Here is a 23329-nt window from a genome sequence, read left to right on the forward strand (position 1 = left end):
CAGCTTTACTGTTGAACTGCAAGAGGAGCAAGTTTCTCAGCTATTAATGGGAAACTCTTCTTGTCCTATGGGTAATAACATCAGATCTTTGTCTTGCAAAAACTTTTGCAGTGCATTTTCTACAGCATGTAATAAATGAGTTTAATGCACGAGATTTGAGTGACAAATAGTAAATTATAATAAATAGTATGGTCAAGCGTAAAAAAAATATGCTTGGGCTTTTACAGCACACACAGAAGCTTCATCCGAGTTGTTTTCAGCATTTTCTTCAAGTTCCTGTTACTAAGTCTTGTGCAATGTTGAACAAAAGGCATCCGCATCCAGTTTTAGTTTTGGCGTTAACAATGTGCACAGCTTGTAAATGTTAAATGACTGATAAACCATACCTAAGACACTAGTGATGTCAAAAAGTCTGGAATGTCTATGAACACAATGTGTTCCTTGGCTTTTTAAAACTAGCAATTTTATAGCATGATTCTTACTCTTGATCCTTATGGACCTAACGACCACTAGACCAGCCTCTGCCTTCCTTGTAACATCTTGCACTTCTTGAAATCACTAATGTCCCTCTCAATTAGTTAATCAATTAGTGCAGTATTACTACATGCAAGTGTGCAATGCTTCACAAATGTAACCTATAGACGTACACATTTATTTACTTCACATGCATGTTCCGCACCTAGACAGTTTGTAAATGATGCTTTGCTGCACAGTGTCAGTTCAGTGTTATAGTGTTGTCTCAGATGTCAATTCTCCTAACTTCTGTACCATGAAAGGTGGAAAACAGCTAGACTATGTTGGCTGCTATTTTTTTTAATTATGTTATCCTGAAGTAAAGCTTTTCACTACTTACTGTGTATGAAAGGAAAGGCGGTAAATACTTATCACTTTCTAATGCGATCACCTTGTCTGTCATCCTCCCTCTCCGCACACAGAAAACGAAGAAACATTACTGCAACATGTGGGTCCACACAAATGGAAAACTTAAACGTAACAGCTTGCTTAATTATATTTTCCCACACTTGCTGCGTGCTGATGTCGACTAGTCTTCTGGTGAAAATGTATTTCAGTTTCAGCATGAAATTAGCGAATATGTTCTCATGACAATTTATAACTCTTACAAGTGCTTGTAAAAATACCTTAACAGTGCGACCAGCAGTGCCAGCGAACGAGATGCTGCCGTACGTGGCCGCGGTGTCGCCGTTTCGGCAGCTGACGGCAGTGACCACATACACCTTAAGTGTTTGCTATGGATTCAAGCTACTCGCATACAGCACAAATGTCTGAGGAATAAATCGTTCTGTCCTTTAACATCTTGTCACGCTGAACTGATGCAGGCTGAACAGCGTATATTTGCTAACATAGCCCGGGCGGTGCTGTCGCCGTCATGCGAGAATGGTTGTGGCACATAGCCGAAGTTGTCCGAGCGAGAAATTGGTGCTCCTCAAGGAAAGAAAACAACCTACTTAACCGAATCCTTCAACTTCCACAACGCTCTCAAACTTTGCCGCCAACAAAATGCTCGAAGGAAAGCCTAGGGTTGACCGTCGCCGGCAGTCTGCCAGTGAATTGCAACGGCTTACTGTTGAAGTTGCTGCAGGTTGAGGCAGCGCACAACATCCTTTTTCCAGCGATGTGAGCGTTAGTATTAAGAAAAGAAAGACTGAAACCACACATCTCCAAGCAATGCCCACACAAACAAAACCGCAGGAACGACCCGAAGTCTAAATTCACGTGACAAAGCTTCGCCGTGACACAATATCCGCCGTAGTTTGGACACCACCTATTGCAAACAAAAATATGCATGCATTGCAAACATTTCTTTGCAGTGAGGTGCTACATGCACATTGATCACCTTTTTCTCTGCAATAAAGATGTGCACACTACTTTTCTGCTAGCGGCCGGCTCAGTGGCTTTAAATATACCCTGGCCAGTAGACAATTTTATTACACAGGATGCACTAAGGTTGCGTACGCTGCGTTCACTGTATTGCAGACGCTGTAAAAGAACGCAGCTACGACACCTTCGTTTGCCATGTGCAGCGTCGCTTCTTTGGATTTATTGATGAATATGACAAGCATTACCAGAATGTTTTTGTTTTTCAAGGGAAAAAAACTATAAAAATAGAGGAAAACGTTAAAGCTGGCACAAAAACTACAGTGTTGTCGTTGCTATTTTGTTTGTTCACACTGATAGTTAGGCTTAACTGCTCGAAAATCGTTGAATTATCTCAGAAACTTGGGCTAGTTGTCACTTAAACCTCGACATATGAGTGACAGTATGTGAATTAAAAGCGGATGCCTTCATTTAGAGCTGTAAGCGGCGTCGAAGAATGCAGCAGTGATGCTTTATTTGATCCGAAGTGGCTGTGCAGAGCGCTGCCATGTTTGTTTACAAGCGAACGCCATCTCTCCGCAATGCTACAAGAGATTCCGAAAAGTGCTAGTGGCCCAGTAATGGGCGCGTATGCACAGATGTTGCTAGCCAGGCCTGGCAAACTTTGAACGTAAACATGCTAGCGATATGCTAACAATATGTAACGATATGCTAATAATATGTAAACACGCGAATTCTCTACTCTGTAACATCTCGAGAGTTGTGTGCATGTGTTTTTCTGACAGGGTTTAGTACGTAGATGTCCTAACATTTCCCAGTACCAGTTGTTTACCTTGTGCATTTTTTTTCTATTGCTGTAATATTAATGCACCGTGGTGTTCTTATTTTCTAAGGTCTTTGCTTATAAATAAAGCCAATATTTTGGGCACTGTTGCTTGTTTTGTTTTTGTCGTGAAGCAAGCCTTTGCGCGTTAGCGAGCAGTTTGGAGCGGCGTGCGTTGTCTTATTTGCAATGGGACGGGGTAGCAGACTGCGCAGCTGCGCGCGTGAAGAGGGTTGAAATGGCCATTGTTTCAACTTATGTGCCTTATGTGTGCCTGACATCTTTTGCACAGCACAAGCAGCCCGCTTGCATTGTGTGCAATGGCTAGGACAGTCTGCACCTAGGCTTGCGTTTGCCGGCTCATTTTTTTCCATGGCAATCACTCATCGACGAGCCTGAAGTATAGAGTATACTGTGATGAAATGCAGGAACGCCCTCGTACATTGGTCCGGTGTCATTGTGGTAATGAATGTCGAAGGAAGCCAGGAAAGGCTTATCCAAAGCGGTTTTTTAAAAATACTGCTAGCTCCAACACAGGGGCCGTAGCAGGGCGGGATTGACATCAGTAATTACTAAGATAAGTGTCAAGCAAGGTATAGAAGACATTGAAAAGGATACTATACATGAAATAAAAAGCGCAGGAGATAAGGTACAATGAATTAAAAAAAAAAACTACAAGGAACGGACTTCACGGAATGAGTTCAGTCACTTAATAAAACATGTTGTGGGGCTAGTTGGTGATGCATTTTCTTTTCTTGAAGTTTAAACAGCGCTACATTTCAAGACGAATACACAGGAAGACATGACAGGACGGGCACTGACTCCAACTAAAAGAGTTCAGTCAACACCTGAAATTTATCTATGTCATCTACTTCTAGCAACTGGCTGTCAAGACCATTCTAAGACTGTGCTATTCAGTGAGGAAATGAGTATTTAAAAGCATTGTTCCTGCTTTGGAATGCAAGTAAAGTAAAAGCAATTATTCGTCTCGTGGTGTAATAAGATGAAAATGGGGCACATTCGTGTGTTCTGCTCTGTAATTTACAGTTTAGTTTTAAACAGATAACGCAAGTGACCACTCTATTCATAAGCATGTTTATGGATGCTATGCCATACTGATATGGATGAAAGTCACTGCTTTCTTCTGAACTCTCTTCAATTTATTGATATCAACAAAAGAAACGGATCCTATATTACAGGAATAGGTAAAATGAGGGAATTGTACGGCATAAGTTTGACAGCCTTTGTTACATTCCAGTGAGATTGCTTCAAAGATTGCAACCGCGGCTTGCCGTCGCGGTGGCTCAGTGGTTATGGGGCTCGGCTGCTGACCCAAAAGATGCGGGTTCGATCCCAGCCGCCGCGGCTGAATTTCGATGGAGGCCAAACTCTAGAGGCTCTTGTACTGTGCGATGTCAGTGCACGTTAAAAGAACCACAGGGGGTCGAAATTTCCGGAGCCCTTTACTACGCCGTCCAAGGGTGGTCCGCAGAACTTTATCCAGGGAGGGGGAGGGCACCCGATGTCCGGGGATGGGGGCGATGGTAGGTTAGCACCAAAAAGGAACTAGTGCATAAATGTGGGGGGGGGGGGGGGGGGGGGGGGGGGCAACCGCTCCCCCTTGCCCCCCCCCCCCCCCCCCCCCCCCCCCCCCCCCCCCCCCTTCCGGACGCCCATGACGGTGTCCCTCATAGCCTGAGTCGCTTTGGGACCATAAACCAAACCAACTTCGGCTTAGCTTTATTACAAATGTGTGGGTAATTGGACGGTCCCATTGCAGATCACAAGTTATGTGAAGACCAAGATGCTTTTATCTGGAAACTTGGAAGTTGGCTACCATCAACAGAATAGTCAAAAATCAGTGAATGCTTCATAATTGTAAGGCTCACAGCAATGGTTTTAGCATAATTATCTTGCATTTGCTTTGTATTATACCACCTCAATAGCCGATTGAGCTCAATGTTCAGCTTAACCTGATCATCATGTGGATCATCATTGTCTGCTGTGATGCCGTCGAGGCAATGCAGTTATTAAATAAACGAAATGAAAGTGCCCTACATAGCCACCAGCCTGGAATGAAATTTGTGTGCTACAACCATCAGCAATGTCATTTATACAAAGCAAAATGTCAGGGCCCTAGTATGGAACCCTGGGCTACTCCTCTTACAACCGGTTGGTATAGTTAGTCGAGTGCTGCCATGGTACATAAAACCACACATAGTACTTACTTCTTCAGGCTAATATCGCAGCATAATTATCTAAGGATTAGATTGTTGTCATATTTCGGGGGGGTTCATCAGGAAATGTTGCTCATTTCAACCCTTTCATGTGGTTCTATACACACTGTACCACTGAAGTTTGTTTACACATGATGTTGCACGTCAGCCGTTGGGAGCTCTTGGCCCACAGATTTGAAGAGAAGCATTAGAGTTAATTCTTGGGCTAGTTGGTATACTTGATTTAAACTCGTAGTTTTTCAGCGCAATGGCACATGGCCAAAGAAAAGAAGCAGGAAGAGAAGAACGACGAACACAGCGCTGACTGTCAACTGTTTATTTAGGGACGCACACACAGCCTCAGACCAGCGTAGGCACACACCTTGCAAGGTAAACAAGAAAAAAAAAACTCGTTTCACATCTTTATCACAAAAACTTTGAAAGAAACACCTTTTCTGCAGCATACAAAAGAACTGCAGTATCGCTGACACATTCTGACCCTGCTCTCTGAATACAATATGCCTCTATCGTTTCACAGGTTGTTTTTGATTTGCTTGTGCTCAGAATCCTCACTCCCGAAAACACCGGTGCACAATCCTTGCAAGTAGCGCAGTGCTCGATAAGGTTAGCACCTTCCCCATTCCTTAGTTCTCTTGCGTGCTCCCTGAGCCTGGTCTCTGACGCTGAGCCCAGTTTGCCCGATGTGCGATCTGCCACACGTCAAGGGGATTTCGTACACAATGCCTGTGGCGCATTTTGCAAAGCGGTTCTCGTGCCTCTTTTTACACCCAGGTTTTTTGTTTTCACCTGTGATGCGTCGGGCCAACTGGCCAAGCTTCCGAGGGGCTGAGAAGACCAACGGCACGTTGTGCCGGTTTGCCACCTTTTTGAGCCGTGGGATACTTTGTGCACGTATGGCATCACTTCAGGCCTTACTTTAGCCTACGGAGCAGTTATTGCCTCCTTGCCAGTTCTGGGCTTCAACTTCTTCGACTTCTTCAACTGCATTTCGGGAAACAATTGGCTAGGCTTGAGGCCGCCGGTTTCCCTGGGTCGGTTGTTGTCGCTGTTGCAGAAGTGCTCTTGAAGAAGTTGAAGTCCGGAACTGGCAAGGAGGCAATAACCCCTCCGCAGGCTAAAGTAAGGCCTGAAGTGATGCCATACGTGCACAAAGTATCCTCAAAAAGGTGGCAAACCGGCCCAACGTGCCGTTGGCCTTCTCAGCCCCTCGGTAGCTTGGCCAGTTGGCCCGATGCATCACAGGTAAAAACAAAAAACCGGGGTGTAACAAGAGGCACGTGAACCGATTTGTGGAATGCGCCACAGGCGTTGTGTACAAAATCCCCTTGACGTGTGGCAGATCGTACATCAGGCAAACTGGGCGCTGCGTCAACGACTGGCTCAGGGAGCACGCAAGAGACCTAAGGAATGGGGAAGGTGCTAACCTTGTCGAGCACTGCGCTACTTGCAAGGATTGTGCACCGGTGTTTTCGGGAGCGAGGATTCTGAGCACAAGCAAATCAAAAACAACCCGTGAAACGATAAAGGCATATTGTATTCAGAGAGCAGGGTCAGAATGTGTCAGCGATACTGCAGTTCTTTTGTATGCTACAGAAAAGATGTTTCTTTCAAAGTTTTTGTGATGAAGATGTGAAACGAGTTTTTCTTTTTCTTGTTTACCTTGCACGGTGTGCGCCTGCACTGGTCTGAGTGTATTTAAGCTGTGTGTGTGTCCCTAAATAAACAGCTGACAGTCAGCGCTGTGTTCGTCCTTCTTCTCTTCCTTCTTCCTGCTTCTTTTCTTTGGCCGTGTGCCGTTGCGCAGAAAAACTATGAGTTTAAATGATGAGAAGTATGTTATAGTGAACCTTTTGAGAAAAGTACATCGCCTTACACTCATCTACGTCTTTCGAAAGTTGTAATGTTTACATGCCCTGCAAAAAAAAAAAAACAAAAAAAAAACAAAAAAATTAGAAAAATGCAGAGATGCGCAGTACGTTTTATATTTAATAGGTATAATAGAACTGATTCCCCATCTTCGTTAATGGCAGCAAATGATATTAAACCTCTCCAACTGTCCCGCGGCGGTGCGCAGTGACGCTTGGTGTTCGGTTACTCTGCTTGGGAAAATAGATGCCGTGGCCCAGTCAGAGTTTTTTGGGACTCCACTGTAATATCTTTTTGGTCACTAAGCTTCCTTCTAGTCTTACTGAAAGGAGTGTGCCTACTGTGGCAGTGAGCCCCATCTCCCCCGTTGGCATGCAGGCTGCCCGAGGCCGGGTGCTTGAGCGCAAAACATATAACTCACACCAACCTGGTAGCTTGGTGGTAACCTGGTGTCTGATGCCACAAACAAATATTTTCTATCCAACAAGCAGTGAAGAAGCTCCTTGGCGATCATGTGTTCCAAGCAAAGACTGCTTCATTTCGTTCATGCCCGGCGCATGCTCTTAAGTCACGGCTGCTGCTTTGATTTCAGTGAAGGGGAACCCGGCTGTAAATTACACGGCTACTCAACGGAAACTGGAGCAACCTACATTAGCAGGGGATTTAATTAGGGTAGCTTTTAACATATACAGCCGCTGATTTGACGAAAAAAAGAATGAAAAAGCGAGACAGTCGTAGGTTTTCAGGTTTAATCGGAGTCTTTCCTTCAAGTCGTGAACCATACTGCCGTGTATTCTCATTCAATAAATGTAAATAGTAGATGTAAATATAGTTCTTTTATCTCCACCCGAATAACCTGCAGTGTCCTGTTCCTTGTTCTGGCTTTTAATTCCATAGAGTCATGTGCCGTTCCTGTGGACACTTAATTCGGTTGCTTCGTAAAGAGCGTCGCATTTTCAAGGACCATTTGCATACGGAACTATTATTTAGACGCTGAAAAAATATATTCGAGATGCTACATCACACATAGGTTATCTATGATGTGTATTTTTTTCCACCACATTTTGTATGTAGATGGGCTGATCATGGGTGAAAAATTCGTGGTTGGTGTTGCACAGATCTATTCATTCATTTTCTTTTTTTCGCTCAAAATTAGTGAATGGAATCGATTACAAAGTGATGTTGTGGAGTGCAGTTCATAGGCACGCAGTTGTCCTCTCCTTTTTTTTTTGTCCGGTAGTTGTCCTGTTTTTAGTTTGTGATTTTTGTTGGCATGGGTTCATCACCATTCTTTTCTTTCCCTGTCCTCCGCTCGTGTGGCATGAGTTAGGTTGGCGGGCTGCTTTGCCGAGGATCGGCAGCTCCGTGCACTTTTTTTCAGGTGGTTTGTAGAGGCTTCAGATGCTTTGCAAAGGAGAAAGAGGTTTCACTCAGCCATACTTTGACGGGCAAGATGATGTAAAAGATGTGCATTTCAACCTATGTGCCATTGTGGCCTACCTGTGTTCACAAGTGTAATTTAAAAAAAAGTGGCCATTCTTGATAAATAACAGAAAAATAATAACAGCTGAATATACAACAATGAAGCTGCTTACTAATACATATGAATGAATACAACTCATTTTTGTCATGCCTTAATGACCATTATTCCTGTCGTGTGTGCCCTATAAAGTTTGTACGTTTGCTCATGATTGTGTTTTTTATCAAACCTTTAATAACACTTCTGATCAATTACACCTCCAAAATGACCTTAACGAGATTCAGGATTAGTATGCTGTCCACGTAGAAGTCGTACATAAACCTTTTGAGCTCTCATGCCAGAATATCGGTTTTTCTTCTTGCATACGTTGGATACTGCATGTACTGTCGGGTGCAAAAGTGGTATGCAACAGTCGAGGTTCTGTGGCTTGCTGCTTTTGTGGTGTATTTCAGCATTTAGGCCAAGCTGGAGCGCGACACATCGAATGAGCAAAATGTCATGCCTCTGGATCAAAAAGGTCACTTTCGGTCACAGTACACCACATATCTAATAATTATACACGTTTAAATGCCATAACTAATTGTTAACAAGCTACTGTCATCATTGTAGCTTGTTTCACTCACAGGATTCTCAGTGGATGATTTTTAATTGCATACTGAAATTTCAGTTTTATTTATTTTTATTTTTTGAGGTCTGGCATCAGACCTCAACCTCACAATATGATGTTGAGTGATGTCGCTAGTGGCCTTTGCAAAAATGAGGTGAGGGCGGCTGAGGAGACCTCAACCTCAAGTGGTGAGGTTGAGTGAGGCCACCAAATTTTGTTTGAGGTTGAGGTGTGGTCACGGTATTTGAGGTCAAATGCCCGCCTCTAGTAGTATAATCCAATGGTGTAATAGCACATACACAAACACCTTGTTATAACATGGAAAAGAAAGCTGATTACATATACATTGAACTTTTAATATAATCAGGTCGCTTTATCACAGTAACCTTTTCATTCAAATTTTGATGGGTTCCTAACAAAAATGCATGTTGTAATCGAGGAAAATGTAGGAATGCTGTCTGCTCATGAGCATGAGCACTGCTTTATCTTCATTAGGCCTACCGTGGTGGCTCAGTGTCTTTGGTGTTTGGCTGCTGATCCCTAGGTTGTCGGTTAAATTCCTGCTGTGGCGGCCATATTTCTATAGAGGCAAAATACAAAAAACGCCCTTGTGTTGTGTCATGTCAGTTTTAAAGAACCTCAGGTGGTCTAAATTAATCCGAAGCCCTCCGTTACAGTGTCTCTCATAGTCCACGTAGCACTTCAGGATGCTAAACTCCTCAATTTATAGTTTATCTTGATGGGGCCCAGCTGGAAAGATAAAGCTTTGTGCAGGGGACAGCAGAAGGGTTGGGGGTGGGGAGTGACAGTTTATGGAAGGAAAGCTTAGAGGTCAGCCAAGTTAGTGCACATCTGGCTTTCCACTAAGTACATGGAGAGGGCAGGGGGATAAAATAGACAAGTGTGACTCGTGATGATTATTGAAATAAAAATGACGCAATGAACGCATTAGAAGCAGAAGTCCAACAGAGGACCATGATGAGCACAAACATTTCAGAGCGTCACAAAAGACTGCTGCACTCGCCCTCGAAGTTGCGAGCTTCTTTCTGGCAGTGTCTTAGTGATTGTCGGGATTCTAGGAGCACCCTCAGAACATCCGGAATGGGTAACAAGCAGAATGCACATGGTATTTAGTAGACAGCATAGCATGTTTTAGACCTTATCTTTTTCAAGCCAGTCACCATTGTGGGGTCACGCAGAAGTGCCATGTGCATGGCTGTTGTCAGTACTCGGCGGCATGAAAGGCCAGTCACAATCATAGGAAAGAGGGGCTTCCCGACTCGATGCCCTTGTTGCAGCACTGGTAAAGGGCAAAGGAGCCATGCTGCCTCTAGCTTGTCCAATTATATCATATCTGCTGAAACAGTTAGCTTCAAAATTGCTGTCTGTCAGTGCTGTAGCATTGACAGACCATGCTGCTCTTCCATACTATGCTTATGTGCTTTATCTTCAGATATTTATGGCATTTCAATGTCTTGGCATGTACACATGTACAAGATGCTTCACTTATCCTACTTCGACCAATATGGGCAAACAGACTGAACCAAAGATCCAAGATTTGATGCAGAATGAAGATTTTAAATGTTGAATGCTCAGGATCTTGACTTAAGACGTCAAGAGCCTCTTGAAATTATCGCTGACTTCAAGAGAGAGTAAAAAACTCGAGGCTCCTCCAGTTTTCCTCAATATCTGAATTTGCTTTGCTACATACCCAGACTGCGTGGTAGAAGTTTGAGACCTCTCCGCAAGGCAGGCATAACCTATTGTATTTTTCTGGCCAAATTGCGTGGTATCTTGCTAAGTTGCGGTTGGTGCCAGCCTTTAGGCCCCTCCAGGCTGCTGCCTGTGCCCTTTTGAGTGTTTTATCGGGCGGCACTAGTTTTCTCCTTTCTTGTTTAAAGTTTGTAATCATTTCCCCATATGCATTTGACGGGGATAACTGCAGGTCCTCTCAGTATGTGTAGCCTCGAGTGGCGTGGTCTGTGGCCTTGTTCCCTGCCAAACCCATGTGTGCTGGTGTCCATGAAATTTTCTCTCTTCCAGGGTTCTTGTTGTTGTCCATTTGCATAATCCAGCAGACTTCTCAGCTATTTCCCCTTCCTTGAAAGCTCTGCACGCAGGTTGGGAGTTGCAGGTCGGGAGTTACAGATGATTGTTGTTTCTGTGCCACTTCAGTTTGCCTCCTTCATTAGTGCAATTGCAATTTCTTCTGCCACTTTAATTTGGTCAGTCCAAATTGTTGCACTTGTAATTTCTTTGCCTTTCTTGTCAACAACCGTTGCTACTGTGGCAACATTGGCTCTGCATTTTCCAGCGTCTGTGAAGAGTATGGACTCCTCCACCTCGATTACATTTTTTTCTATTGCTTTTATGCGGGCCTGTCTTCTTTCTTGATGGTGTTTTGGATCCATGTTTTGGGGAATAGGTAGTGCCCTAAACTCTGTTCTTTGGGCAGTGCTGAGCTTGCAGCTTTCCTCTGATTTCCCTGGTGGCCAGGCCTCGTATCCCAGGTTTTGTAGCACCTTTTTTCCGATCCTTGATTTTTGTAGCCTGTTTCTCTGGAAAAACAGGAGAGCCTCTCTCTGTTCCTGATATATCGCGAAAGTGCCCATAGCCATGACTCTTCCATTTGGGGTGGACGCTGGTAAACCAAGAGTGATTTTGTATGCCTTTCTGATTTGAGCTTTGATTTTCTTCTCTTCCTCTAAGTTTGTATTGTGATAGGGCAGGCTAGAGAAAGACTTTATTAAAGGTCAATTTAAGATCTTATATGTACTCTTCTGCTGAGCAGACAAGAGCAAACTGGTTGACATGAGTTCAGCCATGCCCGCCGCTAGGGAGGAGGGTGGCTGGGGTAGTGTGGAGAACAGATGGCTATGGGACAAGCATAAAGGAGGTGTTTTATGTTCGTATAGGGGCAGGGGCAATTCATGTTGGAGGGATCCAAGTGAAAATGCTGTTAGAACAGTCGGGTCAGAATAAGCTGTATGGGGTCTCTGCGTTTGATACTGAGGCTGTGAGGTGGTAATCTGGGGTTGTGGTGTAGGCAATGTCTGCAGTAAATGTTGGAGGTGTGTGTAATGTTGCTTCAGAGTCTTGCTTCAATGTTGCTTCAGCCATAGCCTCTTTTCTGTGTGCTAGAAGGGAATGCACCAGGGTGTTGTTAGTAGCAGGGATAACTTTCAGAGTTTCCAGAATAGTTAAAGTGGCATCTTCTGCAAGAATGTTTTTTCAGGCATTGGTCCAGTTTTCATTTCCAGGGGGTATGTGTTCTAGATATTGTCAGGAACTGCCTGTTCGCACTGTAGAGGTTGTACATTGGTAAAATTGCATGTAGGCAGTCTAAGAAAGCCATTTGGCCACTTACAGCTGCAAACTCGCCCTTTGTGGATGTCATTGTTTGCTTTTTAATTGCCTACCGTGGCAGCAATGTACCGATGTTAGCAGACTTGTCTAGAGCGCATGAGCTGTGTACTGCGGTGTAAAAGGTACTAAAATTTATAGCAGGTAATGGTTTTCACAGACAATGCTTGCATTCAAGTGCTGTGTATAACAATGAAGACGTGAGTGCCCATCCCTCAACAACACCGCTATGTATGATTTCAGTTTATTTGTTCTGCAGCACACCGCTCCAGCACTCTAAACAAGCCTGCTCACATCTCTACTCACTGTCAGAGCCAATGGTTTCTGCTTTGGAGCTGTCCAAGCAGTCGTGATGCTCCGAGCTTACATAAATATGATTACTACTCACCTGGAGTGAGAGAAAGACGAGGGATGCTTGACTGGTTTGGAGGGTATGGTGTCAGGCATTCAGTCTCCCATCATGGAGGGAAATTGTTGTTAAAGTTGTGAAGCGAGAAAAACTATCTCAATTACATTTTGCAAATGAAACGCACTTCCCACTGACGTTTTCTTAATAAGGGCGTATTACTCATCAAGATGCACCAAGTGCAGCCATACGGCTGCAAAGGAAAGCTGTATGGCCTACACAGAAACATAGATGCTGAAGAAAAAAATTATAGCCGATTTAGCGTACTTGGCCAAATGTGAAGTATGCGCTAGCATGTCTCATTTCATTTTGCTTTCAATTCACGGCTATGGTTTCAAGGTCAGGCTTCAGGCAGATATCGGTGACCTTAGTGGTAGCATACTAAAATTTTAGGAGTGCTTAATGCACCCTATGAGGGCATTGTGATAACAGTATGTTCTGGATCCATTGCGCACGGATGAGAGTTGATGAAGATGACGACATGCAGTGGATAGCATGAAAGAGTGGTAGTTAAGCATGAAGGGTGATCGGTTGTGGCGATAGCGTAGTGCTCTCGTTCAGGGGCCAGCAAAGCTGATCTGTTTGTGACGCTGTGGGTTCGAAACCCAGGTATGGCGCAGTTGCGGGCATATTTATTTTATTTCTGCAGGTCTAGCTGGCTCAGACACTCAACAGAAACAGGTTTTTTTGAGATTGGAACTATTAGTGCTAGCACACTAAAATTCGTCCTGGCCCGGGGATCAAACCTGGAACCATTGCCTGTCCTGGCAGTCGCTGTACTACGTAAGCTAATTAGGATAGCTAGGAAATGGGAGAGTGAGGCAAAATTGGTCAACAACTAGAAGTGGGAATGGGATAAGTCCACTATCTTTTGGGGGATTGCCCCTAGGTGAAGATTTGAAATACTCCCTTGAAGGACTGAGCACCAGCCTGTAGGCGTGATGAAATCATGGTAAAGTGGAAAAACCTTGAGGTATATTTTCAGAATCAAGCAAAGTATCAGTGAATAAATGATGATTTCTCGCGCCTAATAGGTACAGAAAGCCGAAGTTTTAACAGGAACCTTGTGCGTCAGAGTTTTTATCAACAGTGTAGCTCAACATTTGTGTAGGTAACCACACATCATTGCACACGACTGCCAGTGTCAAATATATTAGTCTTTTTTCTTATTTTTGCCAGCATTTGTTCTAACTGCTGCATTATCTGATATAAGGAAGTCTAGAGTGCGACGAAATTTCATCTGGTCGGGCACATGGTGGAAGCAGAGTAATGCAGTTGCTGACAATGTCAAAGAATATGAAACTTTCCATCTTCTTTGACTTGGTCAATGTCTGCATTTCTTCACTTTCAAGGAAGTTGTTGTCTGTATATGCTCCCAGCCTGTTGATATGTAGAATGGCAGAACGCAGGGGCAGGGCGTATCTATGTCCATACCATAGTTTTTGAAGAGGTATTATATTAGCTAATAATCAGGATGTGCATCACATATCCAAGACAATTACTTGAGCAACAGGTAACATATTAAGAAAAAGGACATTTTCAACTACTGTCCATTCATTTTTGAATTCCCCATTTCGCTGCTGTGCAGTTGCTATAGCTGTCAAGGGTCATTGTGGTCTAGGTTCATGCAAAATTCCAGACCAAAAAAAATAAATGTCTTTTTTCACTGTGTTATGGATGTAATCACTGAGGAATTGGGTACTTTGGATCATAAGCTTTCCAATGGGTTACAAGAAACGAGGCCCTTAACGTTCATTTATCCATCCCTTTAAGCCGCGACAGTGTCGAAGATCAGGTGTACACACATGATTATCTCACAATCAGGCTAGTATGTATGATAGTGACTTCTGTAAATGGCCAGCCTTGCAGTATTAAAAATATCTTGAAGTGATTAGGATACTTAGTGATGCGAATTTTTAGCACAGCTGTTGATGTGTTTGGATTTTGTGATAGAGGTAAATTTGAGTGAGACATGCATGAACGTACAGTTATGGACCACTTTTTATTTTACACACATACCCGATCTTCATCTTGCACTCCTCTCCAGTCCGCCATTGCTGGGTCTGTGCTCATGCGGTGCATTTCACAGCAGCTGCCGCAGGTGGAACATGGCACATTCCTCCGCTCTCACCATCACCACCCTCTTGTGCTCGCTCTTCCAGTTATGCCGACAACACCAACGCTCAACCCAGCAAAAATTGGAAACATGGATTTCATCAATGCATTGACAGGAATCATTTCATTTTTCTTCTGTTACTTTCATGCTAGCTGTTTAAGCTGAACAAGTTTTTCATGTGGGTATTTTTAGGCATTTTGCAGGTGCCACTACAAATTCATGAAATTGTTAGCTAACAGATTGGGGAGAAAGGTGCTGGAACATAGCTTTTTCTTCTAGCTTTTGTCGTACAGGGGCGATAAAAAAAAAGTGCGAACAGAGCGGAGCCTACGTCTTCGCAGTTAGTATTCCTTTTCATCTCGAGTAGTTGCAAAAAGACGCTGGAAATAGGACGACTGTGACGTTTTTCTCTTGCCATCCAGGTAAAAGTGCATTGAAAAATTTAAACAGTAGAGTGCACAGGTGCCGTGTTGTTCGCATTTCTTTTCATCGCAGTTGTACGTTGTGAAATTGTGCCCTATTTTTTTTGCACCATTTACCACTGTTTCGGTTTTAGGAGGATGCTATGCTTTATATTTGTCATATTCTGCCTTTGAGTCATGTACAAAGAGAAATACATTTGACACTTTTGTGACTTGTTCTATCCTAATTTCTCCCATTTTGTTCAAATGCTTCCCATGAAGCTGGCATTACCAGCTTTGCTGTGATGCCTTCTGGTAGAGACTGGCTTCTCCTTGCTTTGCTTTCTTCACAGCGAGTGCCAGCTTGGGACTTCTGACACTTCACTGTGGATGCAGACTGGGTGGGCAGATGGAGGACTTGGCTCCGCAGCTGGGTGGCATCCTTGTTGGGGATGCCAATGGTGATGAGTCCAGCCCACAGGGTACACTGCACCCCGGAGGAATCAGTGTCCCTGTGACCTTAGTGTTGTCAAGTGGCCTCCCTGAGCAAGCAGACGTGGAGTCCCAGAGCAGTACCATGCTGAACACATTAGCACTGCACACTAGTGATGGGGCTCCACCAACAACACAGTTTTTTCTTGAACAGTGTGCCGGTAAGAAATGCAGTGTTGGCCATGTATACCTTTTGGCCACAAGCATATTTTGTTCAAACATATTTTGTTCATCAGTCTCCTCTGATGGACCATGTATCACTTTTTCGCCAGAAACTGCTTATTTACCAGTCATCAGAAATATACTGCTGTATAAATTTTTTTTTTTTGAAGAATGCAAGAAAGGAGTCACAATTTAAAAAATGCCTTGCTACCCTGGTTATAGAATGTTTAGATAAGCATTAATGAAAACAAATTGATTTATAATTTTACCCTTGCATGAGATTTCACTCAAAAATGGCTGTGTAGCAGTAGCACAAGACCGTCAGCGCTTTTTCAGTGCACTGATATTACTGACCTAGCATTGAAAGTGATTGTGTTGTGTTTTAAATTGGAACATTTCATCTTGTTCAAGGTTTTGCAACGATTTTGCTTGGGAAATTTTTACTCAAGATGATTGCCTAAACTTTGCAAAATTAATTTAATTCCTAGCTCCAAAATCAAGTAGTGGTAGTGATATTGTATGACATTATTATTGCATCATGCTTACAGGGGCCCTGTTCTGCTGCAGTGGCTCAGTGGTTAGGGCGCTTTTCTGCTGAGCCTGAGGATGCAGGTTCGATCTTGGTAGCCGCGTTATGACGGAGGCGTAGTGCAAGGCGCGTGTGCAGTGTGCAGTACACTGGTATTGCACACTGCACACGCGCCTTGCTACGGATCACACTCCGAGTTGTTACCCGCACTCGGCGATAGCGGCACCACCGAATCCTGCTTACGTCACAGATTGGCATTTGTCCATAAAAAAAGTAATTAGGTATGCTTTCTCTTGATGGAAAAGGTCTCTGTCTTGGGATTTGGTGATAATTTAGAGCAGCGGAGGGCGTGTTTGCTGCTTCCGCCCTTTCATTCAGGCGCTCCTGCTGATGGTCTAGAAACTACAAGTTTGAGCTTGGATAGCATTGTTAGAAACAAAATAATGGAATATGTTCTTTCATATTCTTTTTCATCTCCTTGTAGAGACGTGTCAGGAGCTTTGTGAAAAATTGCGGATGGGTTTTTTTTTCCTTTGATTTGTGAAAAACACTACTATATTAAAAAATGCCAGATTTAGGGCAATACTTCTTGTAGTTCCCTATATTATATAGCAATGATAGGTACACTATTTTAGCAGCTCAATACTTACCTCCTGCACAAATTTGAAGGAGATGTGCTTTATGATTGCAGAGAAAAAAATTCTTAAAAATAGCCTTATTTGAGACTTGGGTCATTATCGACATTTTTTTCTGCAGAGCGACAACTTCTTTAGAACGCCGGAAATAAGCCTGACATTTTCTTTCTCACCTGTACTTTTAAGAAGCAAAGTATATCCATCATGGCTTTCATATCTTGAATCTTACGTCACTACAAATTTGCAAAATTGAGCTGTGTGTGAAAACGCTGCCTCTGCCACGACATCGTTTACAATTTTTTTCTCCTAAATTATTAGTATTTTCACAAAACAAAAGTCACTGTTGGCATACTGAATAATGTGTGCACAATATATAAAATAATCAAGACTATTAAAAATTTGAAATATTTGGGCAGTTTGATCTCTCATGAAATCATCCGGTAGAGAAAATATATACAGAAAAGTCGGACCACCAACGCGGCTTCCGTACTCACTCGCTTTGGGCTCGGCAACTCCGCGGGCGCTAGGCCTCGCACTCCCTCGATTCAGACCAAGTGGTTCTCGTGCTAAAGAAACTCCGTAGAAAACTTGAAGAAAAAGTGTGCTGAGCATGTTGAGAAGTTCAAACATGCTGCAGCGCAATACACCTCGCACTCAAGAAAGCATGCCGCAGGGCCTAGCGATCATAATTCATGCTAGGCCTAGCATTTGTCTAGTCCGGACAAAGCGTTCCTCGAACCGGACAGACAGTCGTCCAGTGTTCCAATAGCAGGCCCCACGTTGGGCGCCAGATGTGTGGTTTTTGGATAGGGGGATATAAATACGTTTTCCCCCGGTTAATTGCGGCTGACAATTCAAAACCGCCAGTACCTCACTCCTTGATCGCTTACGCTACCCAGCGCATGCCGACCACAGCGGGCCTTGCTCTGAGGGAACAAAGGAACGACACTTTGGCTGACACAAAGAGGCTACAACAATAACGCCAGCTAAAATGCACTGAGGAATCCAAGTCGCCCGGCTCACTAGCACGGTTACGAGCGAACGTTCGCCCACGCTAAGGCAGGGGAGATACTCCACGGCTGGACGGGACGAGATGCGGGAGAACGTTCTCCCCTACGGTGTCGCCTCGCTGGCTAAAGGCTGTTTCACGTGGTGCGACGTGCACGAAAAAATACGGCCCAGTCACGTTGTCGTTGCTGCGCCAATCGCAGTAGCTATTTCATATGCTAACGATTTCAGCGGTGCGGCGCGAGCGGCTAGCTTCCATAGGCAAGAAAGGCTCTGGCAAATATAAATGTTAAACAACTTATTATGTATTTATTTTATAATCTTGACAAATTCTATTGAGCTGTCGTGTATTTTACGTTCGATAAAACATTTCAACATTTTTGCGCCCGTCCACAGATACGCAACTACGAGCAGCTTGCCTCCCATGAAATCCTATTGGTTGACGGCTGTACCGTTCGCGACGGTCGCACCGACTGTGCGGCATCGTAACCAACTCGTTGGAAGTCTGTCACAAAAAATTACCGAAGACACTTTGGAAATTCTGAAGTGTGCTTGGCGAAAGCCTCGTCCGTCCTGCCTCCCTTGCTTTCGCATCTGGTGACATGTTCAGTTGGCGCATGCGCATTCGCTCCTTGTTCTTCTGGCGTTTGGTGTTGGGGGAATCCGGCGTCCACTGCCGCTTCCCCGAACCGCTTGGCGCGGAATCACTGGGCCGCTTCGGAGCCATGCGTCTGTCTCACTCGACTGCAACGAGACGTCTGGCGAAGGAGCGAGGTGCAGCTGCCACTGCCGACGTGCGCGTGCGCTCGTTCTACAGCTACTGTGTGACGTCACGGTTGCTATGCACAGCTGCGCCCCCCACCGGCGTGCCGGTTGCTAAGAGGGGGGGGTTGCGCCGCTGCGCGGAGGAGAAGCCACAGTTGGCACGATTCCAGCGCACGGACGGACACCGCAAGTATGAGCCATAAAAGGCTTTCGCCTTAAAACGACGCCGAGCCGATGAGTGTGTGTGCTCTCCCGTGCGCGTGCAGCAGTCGCGCCGTCCGTGGCGCGCATGTCGCTGCGACGCAGGCGCCCTATCTTGTTAGTCAAGGTAACTAACTAGGGAGAGTCACGGGGCGCGCCCCTCCTCGAGACCGGTCGTGGGAGGGTGCATCGCGGGAAAGCAAACCAAAAGGGAAGACGTGGGGCAAAGTCCCCACACAGTCTAACAAAATCCTCGATGTAACGAAGTATTCCAGTTTTCATAACTTCGCGTCCATAAAACATCATGTATATTTAGCTTCAATATAATGAAGTAGATATGGCAGCACTTTCAATTTAGTGAAATTTGAATGCTGGCTGGAAATGAACCTGAGGAAAAATTGTATCGCGGGCGCAAGTGGTTGAGCGGAGCGCATACGCAATATTAGCACCGCCTGGCTTTCACATACAGAGCACATACATAGACAGACGAAAATATGGCTATGATCAAAATGGCGAGCATGCCGCTTGGCCACGCCATCTGGGGTAGTACGGGCAAGGCCGGCACGAATGTCTGCACAGCTTTGGCAGCCTGCCAGGTTAGCCCGCGACTCACGCCATCTCTCCCAAAATTGGCACCAAATGTGACACGCTGGCTGTGCTGAAGGAAGTGCGCCGTGTTTAGCACCCAAAGCTTTGTAAAAGAACAGATCAGCTGTGAACCCTTCACACGCTTGAGGCATGACAACCTCACTTCTCTCTCAGACGATGTGCGTATATGCGAAAAAAATTGGTAGTGTTTTAATGTAGCTAAACTGAGTAGGACGTGTAAAAGCACTTGTAACCGCATGCAAAATCAAAGGTCAAAGCTCAAGGTCAAAGGTTGAGGCTTCACACATACCCCAGGTTTTTCAGCTTTGCTAGTGAAGCAGTGCTTTTGCACTCAGCTGTGAACCTTTCACACGCTTGAGGCATGACAACCTCACTTCTCACTCAGACGATGTGTGTATATGCGAAAAAAATTGGTAGTGTTTTAATGTAGCTAAACTGAGTAGGACGTGTAAAAGCACTTGTAACCGCATGCAAAATCAAAGGTCAAAGCTCAAGGTCAAAGGTTGAGGCTTCACACATACCCCAGGTTTTTCAGCTTTGCTAGTGAAGCAGTGCTTTTGCACTCAGCTGTGAACCTTTCACACGCTTGAGGCATGACAACCTCACTTCTCACTCAGACGATGTGTGTATATGCGAAAAAAATTGGTAGTGTTTTAATGTAGCTAAACTGAGTAGGACGTGTAAAAGCACTTGTAACCGCATGCAAAATCAAAGGTCAAAGCTCAAGGTCAAAGGTTGAGGCTTCACACATACCCCAGGTTTTTCAGCTTTGCTAGTGAAGCAGTGCTTTTGCACTCAGCTGTGAACCTTTCACACGCTTGAGGCATGACAACCTCACTTCTCACTCAGACGATGTGTGTATATGCGAAAAAAATTGGTAGTGTTTTAATGTAGCTAAACTGAGTAGGACGTGTAAAAGCACTTGTAACCGCATGCAAAATCAAAGGTCAAAGCTCAAGGTCAAAGGTTGAGGCTTCACACATACCCCAGGTTTTCCAGCTTTGCTAGTGAAGCAGTGCTTTTGCACTAAAAACTTGGAGGACACTGAAGTTTCGCCTTTAAAGGGGCCCTGAAACACCTTCTGAGGAGAGCGCATCAACTCACTCAATCACTGCATTTGTGTTGTCATGAACACCTGAGCCAAGTAATACACCTCTACACGTGGCAGAGAACTCTCGATCACGTGCAAAACTTGGTGAGCCGTTCCTGGCGACTTTTTCATGCTTCCAACCTCCTCCGTCACACGCACCTGTGCATACAAGTTGAGAGATGGCTATTTCTTAGATCTTTCAAACGTCAGGCCGCTACCATGGCGGCAGCCAATAAGTCTCGTAGCTCCAGCAGGCCAGGAAGCTACACCTCGGAGGTTGGGCCGGCAGAAGAGTGCTGACCTTCCAGCGTGCAAAAAGTGACGAGAGAAGAGAGAAAGGCGCGTGAACTCGCTAAAATTCAAATTTTGACTACAGATAACTCAGCTTCTATAAAATGCATTAAAAAATTCTTGCTGGACAATATTCATGAAGCGCCATGCTTCAACATCCGAGGCATACCACAGCATTATTAGGGCCCCTTTCAGAGCCCCTTTGAAAGTAGAACGCGATAGTGTTATCTGGCCGCTGCTGCTTATCGGCAGCCACGCGCGGAGAGTGGGGGATGGGGGTGCCGGTTTTTTGTGCGTTGATGGAGCAGCTGCGCAAGGCCTCCGCCACTGGTGCTTCTTCAAAGGTCATAGGTTGAGGCTTCACACTTTGGGGTTTTCAGCTTTTGCTAGTGAAGCAGTGCTTTCGGACTAAAGGCACACATTTGCACGGCGGAAGTGGGCCTGTTTTCATTTCATTGGTTGGTTATTGGAGGACACTCTTCTCGCTCTCGCCGACATGGAGTAAGAAAGGAGAGTGGGGGGGGGGGGCAGATGGCATGGACCGCCACGAGGCCAACAGCCACAAGGTCATAGCGGGGGCAGCGGCGGAATGCGTTGCCATATCGGCGGTGTGCTCGAAGCACTTGCAAGAGGATGATGATGATTCCAGAAAAACTAAAACTTAAGACGGGCACGTCATTCCTGTCACCTATGAGGTGGTTGGCGAGATAAACGTGCTGAGGCTGCTCGCGAGCTCACAGCTAAGCAAGACGTGCAACTCCTTTGCTGGTAGCAAAGAAAGGGCAGAAGCAAAGGATCACTTTAAAGGGCTTGAGACACGAAATTTTGAGGCTATAAAGAGCTTGTTATGGGCTTCCTATGTATGTAAGGTCATCCACAGCCAAGTATATTGAATGCTACCAGCGCTTAAAATACATGTTAAATTTGGCTGTGGAGCGTTCCCCAAGCTGGCACTCGTATTCATCGGTGGTTCTTGCTGAGTCATCGTACTGCGTAAACAAGTAAACATACAACCAGCGCAAACTCTTCTGAGAATAGATTGTTCGTCCGAAATACCCAGCAAACCAAAAACCTCTGAGACGTCTAGCTAGACGTCTCTGAGAGGTTTTTGGTTTGCTGGGTAGAGCATAGCTTTTCATTTAACGCCGAAAGAACGCGCAGTTGCTGCCTAGGCAGCAATGTAAACAAAAGTAGCGCTGAGGTGCAGGCGTCGCCATTTGCTCATTCCTGGGGAAATTCTGTACTCGTATGATAAATGTCGAATCCTGTAGAATTATCTTGAAGCACTTATTTAGCAAATACACGGACTGTTTGGTAAACAAGGAGCAGAAAAAAGCAGACTGCAGATATCGAAATCAGCAGCCAAGGGACACAGCGCAGTTTTGCAGCATGGCTGCGCGGGTGGAACGAAGTGATGACAGTGTTGGGTATTGGTCGATACGGACAGTGAGGCATCATGTTGTTGTAATGTGACCAGGGGATCGGTCAACTGACACGCTGTTGGCTATGGACCACCGACACAGACGTCCACCGAGCATCGGCGTCGGTGTAGTGTGGGAAAGCGAAATACAATGCAGAAACTGCGTAGGCACACGCAGTATGCCAACTGAGATCGGCTTAAGCGAGCCAAATGGTTTCAGAACTCGGTGCCGTCCCTTGCTCGCTTGGCTTTTCTCAGCATATCGTAGTACTAACCTAGTTTGTCAGCATTTCGAGAGGCGCTGGTATGCATCACGTGTATGAGAGCAGACGATGCAGCAGTCCGTGTGTCTCTATTTCTGAGGCCCACGTGACCAGGGTTGCTGCTCTTCCCTGATCATGACATCACAGCACACCCCGGCACTCACCAACCGAAACCACTCCGTATAAATAATGCAATAATAAATTATTTAGCATGCATATATGAATCGCAGAGCGCGTATCGTGTGTTCGGGGGTAATATGCAATATTTGAAACAAAGAACACAGCAGCAAAAACTGGAAACTGAAAACTGGAACTGTTTACCTGGTTACATTTGCGTATGCCCACTTGGAACAGCTTTTGATGTCATTGAAAGTTGTTGATGCTCATGCCCCTTGTATTCTCATTCCTTCAATCCTTGCGCACCATACTGGGTATGGCTGTAACAATTTTTTAACGACATTTAAAGTTTTGTATGTTTATGCTCTTTACATTCATCTCCTATGATAACTGCTGCAGAACTGCACATTTATAAATGAAAGTACCGATTTGACGCGTGTAATTTGCACATCCCCAACTTTTTACCTGAATTTTTGAACAAAAAAAAATTTTGCTCGCATATTTTGCATGCTTTGCTGTGCTAGACCACCAGCATGTACGCAGGTGCATTCAAGGCAAGCTCTAGAAGATCAGCACGCCTACGTTGCCATGTATGGTTGTCAAAGGTGCGAG

At 44.9% G+C, this 23329-nt stretch overlaps 1 protein-coding gene across 5 annotated transcripts in view; it reads left to right on the forward strand.

The window, feature by feature from the left end:
- The window catches only part of LOC149351105 (uncharacterized), a 123701-nt gene that overhangs the window by 2731 nt on the left and 97641 nt on the right, over window positions 1-23329 (forward strand). For all 5 annotated transcript variants that reach the window (XM_089580348.1, XM_089580344.1, XM_089580345.1 and 2 more), the window contains exon 2: window positions 15489-15788. In XM_089580348.1, coding sequence (XP_089436474.1) covers window positions 15545-15788 — 244 coding nt within the window. In that variant the 5' untranslated portion in view covers window positions 15489-15544. The remainder of the gene's footprint in view (window positions 1-15488; window positions 15789-23329) is intronic.

The sequence above is a fragment of the Amblyomma mixtum genome, chromosome 3 (assembly GCF_055824585.1).
Source record: "Amblyomma mixtum isolate Tamu chromosome 3, ASM5582458v1, whole genome shotgun sequence".
NCBI classification, from domain to species: Eukaryota; Metazoa; Arthropoda; class Arachnida; order Ixodida; family Ixodidae; genus Amblyomma; species Amblyomma mixtum.